The 7,500-nt window shown below is 34.9% G+C and overlaps 1 protein-coding gene across 9 annotated transcripts in view; it reads right to left on the minus strand.

Moving 5' to 3' along the window:
* Positions 1–7,500, minus strand: part of wasf1 (WASP family member 1) — a 50,928-nt gene that overhangs the window by 16,903 nt on the left and 26,525 nt on the right. For all 9 annotated transcript variants that reach the window (XM_084090889.1, XM_084090890.1, XM_084090892.1 and 6 more), the window contains exon 4: positions 4,005–4,158. In XM_084090889.1, the coding sequence (XP_083947015.1) occupies positions 4,005–4,158 (154 nt within the window). The remainder of the gene's footprint in view (positions 1–4,004; positions 4,159–7,500) is intronic.

Here is a 7,500-nt window from a genome sequence, read left to right on the forward strand (position 1 = left end):
ATCAGCTGATTTGAAATGAACCCAAATGTTAAAAATTTTGGGTCAGCATGTTTTGTTTTGTTTTTGGAAAGAGTTTAATAATTTTATTCCACAAGGACGCATTAAACAGATCAAAAGTGACACTTTTATAATGTTACAAAAGATTCTATTTCAAATAAATGCTTTTCTTTTGAACTTTATATTCATCAAGGAATCCTGAAAAAGTAAATGTATCACAAAAATGACTGTTTTCAACATTGATAATAGTCATAAATGTTTGTTGAGCATCAAATCATCATGTTAGAATGATTTGTGAAGGATCATGTGACACTGAAGACTGGAGTAATGATGCTGAAAATTCAGCTTTGATCACAGGAATAAATGACACTTTACTATATATTCACATAGATATATTTCACAATTTTACAGTATTTTTGATCAAATAAAATGCAGCTTTTAAAAACATTAACCAACTATTGAATGGTAGTACACATGTAACTATTGTGTATATTCTCTTCAGGCCTTCATACTTCAAAGTATGATTGATATTTTAAAACGGCTTTGTAATAGTGCATTTGCTTCTGTTAAATATAACCTGAGGATTGAATGCAAACACGAAACTACAGTTGAGGAAAAGGAGCGATTTTTCTTTAACAGATGTCATCTTTAGCAGGAGTGTAAGAGTAGAAGACAATGGTTTAACAGGAGAGGAAACATCTGTGCTGATGTCTAATGAAATAACGAAATAATAAAACAGTAATGAGCAAAACCGTGAAGAGACGGAGAGAAACTCCTGCATATTACACAGCTCTCAAAATAAATGTTCCAGCCTCCAGTAATGAGCATTAATCCCAGAAACACTGTGTGTGTGTGTGTGTGTGTGTGTGTGTGTGTGTGTGTGTGTGTGTGACGCACGTGCAAACAGTGGCAGAAACTGCATGAACGAAAGCAAAGACGGAGACGTTAACGCTCTTTCATTGCTCAAGGGACTTGAGAATAGAGTTTCAGCTGTAAATATCAACTAAAAGTCTTCAGGAGAAACAAATGACTCACTAGTCCTCATCATTCAGTAAGAGAACAGAGCTATACAATTAATATGAAGCAGCTCACATCGTTTGATGGAAAATGTTTGAGTTCGTACTGAGACTTTTGAATTTTTGAGACTTTTTTACAGACTATGGTGTCTCAAGAAGTTTAAGACTTTAAGATCTCCACTTGTGAGGAACATCTGCGGGGTATTTGATGATGTCCATTTAATTTCACTGCTGTCTCAATGCGGTTTTAAAAATAAAAAATATTTGGTGTAGGATTTACTTTGAAAAATATAGACTCAGAAATTTCTAGAACATTTCACAAATAATTAAAGAACCGGCAATTGAATTAAACATGGAATCTTGAATCTGAAATAGTATTTTCTAGTAAATCTTGTTTATCCAAAGGCCGTTGGTCTGATGTGCATGAAGTTTAGTATGTAGCATTGAGATATTGGTCTTGATAAAAATTGGTCTTTTTTCCAATTATTTACTATTGAAATCGAAGAATTTTGATTTATCTCATCGCTTGGCAGATTCAAGCCAACATGTTTTGAATGTGGCCCATAATGACTAACTGACCTGTAAATTGTTAATGTAATGTCCGAACTTCACAAAAAATGGTGCAAATGGACATCAGGACAGTCTGAGTAAACATGCCAAATCTCATTCGTTTACAGCGATAGGGGGCGCTATAACGTAAGAAAATATTTTCTTGTAGAATGTACTTCAATAATCTTCGTCTTACATTTATGCATGTTGTAGCCATTTAAGTACATTTATTTGGTTTCATGTTTCTGTTACAATTGTATGATATTATTTGTTTCTGTTTTGTTTTAATTTAATCTGTTAATTAAGAAAGAAAATTTTGAAAATGGGATACGTCATAAAGGGCGTGGAATACAATATGTCGGGAGATATGGAGTGAGGCGGAGATGATTTTTGACCACTTCATAAGTTTGTTTAGTTTTGTATAATTTGTACCTTAATTTCAATCAATGTTTTGTTAAAGGGGTGGTTGATTATGATTTGACTTTTCTAACTTTAGTTAGTGTGTAATGTTGCTGTTTGAGCATAAACAACATCTGCAAAGTTACAACGCTCAAAGTTCAAAGCAAAGGAAGATATTTGCTTTTAAAGAAATCGCTTTTTAAGGACTACAGCAAACGGCTGGTAGAGACTACACGAGCTTCCTCCCGGGTTAGTGACATCACTAATTTAAATAAATAAAGAGAAAACAAACAACGCTTGTTGGAATGAAGTGCGTAACAAAACGCAAGCCCTCTACAGTGCTTCCGTGGCCTTGAGAAATGGCCGAAACAATGCATTTAGCAGATGTTTTTATCCAAAGCAAAAAGAACTAAGTATATTCATAATATTCAACGCTTATTTACATTTCTGTGTATAGAATGTAAGACTGGCCCATCTCAGGTGGATTTAATTGGTTGTATACACTCTAAAAAATGCTGGGTTGTTTCAACCCAAATTTGGGTCAAATAAGGATAAACCCAGGCGTTGTGTTAAATTTTTAAATTAAATTTTTAACCCAATGGTTGTTACATGCCTGTCTGTTTTTGGACTTCCTTTTGTGTTCATTGTATTCAGTTTCCCGCCACTCCTTATTCCCATGATCACCATCCTCATTAGTTCATTTAGTTCAGCTGTGTCTTGTTAATTAGTCTGGTTAGCTCCCCTTGTTTGCCATGTATATATTCCCTGTGTTCTTCCTCTGTCTTTGTCGGTTGATGTTAGTGTTTGGTAGTGTTTCTCCGTGTACTGCTGTGTTTGATAATTAAAGTCTTCCTTCTCCAGTTATTCCTCGTTGTGAGTACTTCTCTGCACCACCTCACGTAACAACGGTTCGGTTCGTGCATATTTGACCCAAATTTGGGTTAAAACAGCCCTGCATTTTTTTAGAGTAGGGATGGGCAAATGAAGCCTCGTGAAGCACTGAGGCTTTCCCCTGATTGTTCGAAAAGATTCGAAAACATCTTGTGGCAGGTCAAATTTATGGCAGTCATAAACCGAGTGCGACGCGCCGTTGCATCTGTTAAGCACAAATAAAAGCCTGACAACGCTAAATGTTCAGTTTTCTGATAATATAATTCACATATTAAAGTGTGGCAATACATTAAATGTAGCAATTATATTAACACTAATTATAAAAATACCAACAGAGTTGGTTGATGCGAGCAAATGGTGGTCTAATTATTTTATGGTTTCTGTGCTGTTTCTATGTCAGAATATATGATGTAACATAGGCTATAGGCTTATTTATAAATAAAAAAAAGCGTAAATGGACTTAATTCCTAAAACCTGTAGAGTAGTGGTCTGGGTTCAAACATTCCGACACGCAAAGTGAGCCATTCACATGACTGGAAAGAAAGTGAGGCTTTGGTGTTTCTCTGAAAACAATACGCACTCCGGCACGAAACTTCATGAGAAATGGCGTTGCGAACTCGATACGAGCTTTAAAGCTTCAAGTCAAGTCACCTTCATTTATATAGCGCTTTTAACAATATAGACTGTTTCAAAGCAGCTTTACAGTGATAATAGGAAATTAAAGTAACAGATTGTTTAGGCTTTACAGCAGCTCTAGAATAAAGTTATTGTCCAGATAAAGTTAGTTTTGATTGATTCGCTTCCATCACAAAGATCATTAGTTATTAACTTAGCGGCCGCTAACACAACACCGTTCTCACAGAAAACCGCACAACAACTGTGTTTGATGCTCGAGAACACAAACTTTGAAACAGGTTCTGAGGTGCAAGCTTTGTAAAATTTTGAAAAAAGGTTCTCTCTGCGCAAACCTGTGAAACGCTGACGGCGCGCACATGCATATTACGTGTGTCTTTAGTCTTTAGGAATGCACGACCTTCAAAATGTATAATACAGGATTATTTATCGATTCTGCGTAGGCATGTCACCGTTTTATCTGTGCAGTGTCATGTAACATCACTGTTTTGGAGTGTATGAGTCGAGTGTGTTTCTGACCTGTAGGGCGTGAGGATGTTCAGCGGTGGAGGTTGTTCGCACAGCTCGTACGTCTCCTGCATCGGGACGGGCAGAGACTGACGCTCAAACAGCTGCTGGTCCTGGATCGTGGAGCTGCGGAAAGCCTTCCTCATCGTGATGTCCTGAAGAGACACTGAAACACACACACACTGTATCAAACATCTACACATCAGGAGGTTAGTGTAACTCAATTAACTGATCCATCTACGGACTGCATTTGTATCTTTTCTCGTGGAGATTGCACTTATGATTTATGCATTTAAAAGTAAATAAAGCAGATTTTGATCAGATCAAAACGACAATAATAGATGCCAATAGCCAATCGGTCTCAAGTCAAGTCACATTTATTTCTGTAGCTCCTTATACAATACTGATTGTTTCAAAGCAGCTTCACAGTATGAAGAGGTTAATGTTGTAAAATTAATTAATTATGAATTATTTAATTTTAACTGTGAAGCAGCTCTAGAGAAGAGAAAAATACTTAATCTCAAGAGCCACAGTCTAAATCCACCCTTCTGAATAGTCCATGTTTGCATTTGGACTGAATTTTTTATATTTTCCTGGGGTCTGGTTTGAATTTGATAAATGTATTTTAAGTGTAAATATAGCAGATTTAGATTGAGTAAAATCAACAAAAATATCCACAACAGTCTCAAGAACCGCAGAATCCTCCAAGTCTAAATTGGGACATTTTCCCAATGAAATTTTTCTGTCACTTTGAGTTTTCAAAGAAACTACTTTTTCAAACCTGTTTAGCCATTGGTCCATCAATGTGCATTTCGTATATCATGTAATATCAAGAGATGGTTCTAATTTATTATTGGATGTTAATTATTTATTACTATGTCATCGCTTGGCAGGTTCGAGCCAACCAGTTTTAAATGTGACCCATAATGACTTATTGATCTGTTTACTGTTAATGGAAAGTCCAAACTTCACAAAAATTGGTGCAAGCGGAGATCAGGACAGTCTGAGTAAACATGCCAAATCTCGTTCATTTACAGCGATAGGGGGCGCTATAACGTAAGAAAATAGTATGCATTTTGGATCAAGGAAAGTGAAACTTGTAACTAAATTTATCTACATGATCTTTTTTTCAAATATGGCAATTGTGATTATTATTGTAAGTATTTATTTAATATTGATGTCTTTTATATTGCTGTTGACATTGTTTTAAAAAAGCAGCAAGTCACTCAGACGTGTGTTTCATGTGATTTTACTTTATTTTTTACTTTACTTAATTTTTGTTGTAAAGCACAAGAGGTTTTATTTCAAAAGTCGCAAAATAATCTCGCTGTGAAACTGAAGCTTTGGATGTTTGTCTTTCTCTGGTGAAGTCAAGAGTGTCTTTGGTGCTTTCAGCAACCGTCAGAGTTTTGCCTCGGTCTTTCTGCACATATTCTCATTTTCTTTGTCTCTTTCCTGATATCCAGGAGTGTTTCCATCACTCTTTTATTTCTCTTTTGCTGACAGGCAGCTGGTGACACTGAGGTTGATGGGAAATTAAAATGAAATTAAATCATTTGATTGGCAGCTGAACCGAGAGCTACTGTAATCATCATTGTAATCGTCTAATTGTCCCAATTATTGTCAGACAATAAGGACGATCCTTACTGGTAAAGTAATTTATGATAATTAGCTCATTTTGAATGCAAATGCAATTGATCTGTTCCGTGACCAGTGTTCAGGGTCTTTCAATTATGCTTTATTTGTTTTGGTAGATTTATGAAAAGATACTCCGAATAGAACTTATCTGTGTTGTTTGAGTCTTTTACTAGTTGAGTTTTACTTGTGCTAATTACTCAGACTTGATGAAACAACTGAAAAAATCCTGCAGACTTACATCTTATTTAAAGTTGTTTTTAAAGTGCATTCTTTAAAATATACAGATATGGTTTTTATGCAAGCAACAGATACAATTACAGAAGCGTTTTCTGTTTTTATTGACTCGACTGAAATCCGATTTACCGATTTAAATCCAAGCGACGTTTAGATGAATATGTAAATATGTGCTGCGCGCTTTCTAAATAACAAAATAAACGCAACAAAAATGACAGCGGTGAGAAAACAGCAGTGTCAGTGTCTCTTTTAATTAGAATTACACTTCAATTTCTACTATAAAGCAACTCTTCAGTGTTTGTTTTCACTCGACGGAATGAACAGAGGAAATGAACCCGAGAAGATTTCCACGTCAAAGAGGGCGGAGCCTCAGAGCCACACCCACTTATTACATCATCACCATGGACCAATGGCAGTTCGAAGGTGTTTACCAGCCGGAGCAAACTTTTTTGGGAAAGTTCACTTTAGCAAGCTGCTTCAAACTCCCGAAATGAACTCTGATTTTGTTCGAAATGACGTCACACAAGTTCGTTCTTCGATTTCGCTTGAAGTATATCGTGCCTTTTAAACCGAGGCAGAAGGAACACACACATGTGCCTCTTTCAAGGAAATAAAGGATAAGTTCGTTTTGAAGGATAAGAAGATTCCCTTGTGAAAAAGTAGCACACTTTAGCATAATTTCAAAAAGAGTGCTTTTATATACGTGAATTTAAGTGTGAACTGAAAGTAGTTTTTGAGGGCATTTACACATTTTTCAATGGAAAACTTTTTATGCGTTTTGGCCGTTCATTTACTCTACAACAGCATTTTGGGGGCATGAAAACACAAACTTTTGGAAACGGGTTTCAAAGTGCAAGTTTTTGAAAACGATACCGTTATCGACTAATCGTGTAAACTACAAAAACACACATATAGCTCTATCGGCGTGTAGTTTTTCTTTACAAAGTGACATCGCCATCTACTGGCCTGGCATGAATAATACAGCGTTTTAATCGTTTGCATGGATCCGTGTGAACGGGGATCGTTTTCACAACTTTGTCGTCTGTCTGCAAAAAAATGTTTTTTATCGTTGCTGTGTAAATCTTTAACTGCATGTTATTTACAATTCAATTAAAATGTATTAGTTTAATTTATATTAAATGTAATTAGTTGAACTTTGGAGCCACTTAAGTAGGTCAATTTTGTTTTTTTTAAATTACTTCAATTGTTTTTGAAATATGGTTTAAAGTGTTGTACCAAATGTGTCTGACAAGCTTTTAAAATACAATATACTTTAAAGTCATTTCTATTTTAAAATTGTATTTCATGTATTTAAATAAATTACCTTTTACACATTTGTAATGATAAAGATGCAATTAATGATGCAAATTAACTTTAAATGTAATATTGAATAACACAGTTAAAATTATAATCAAGTACTTTACATGTGCTTTAGTATATTAGTCAACGCATTAAAATAAGTGTACTTCAAAGCACAACAAAATATTATTAAACCATAATCAAAATGTATTTAAAGTAAACCATTTAACTTGACAATATTAGGCCTATAAAGTGCAAACTTAAGTGCGTCCTTTAATTTTATAAATATATTATCTGCAAATACAGTTTTAAAAAGCAAATTTTAAGAACACTACAA

Source organism: Abramis brama (assembly GCF_963993115.1).
Source record: "Abramis brama genome assembly, chromosome: 18".
NCBI lineage: Eukaryota > Metazoa > Chordata > Actinopteri > Cypriniformes > Leuciscidae > Abramis > Abramis brama.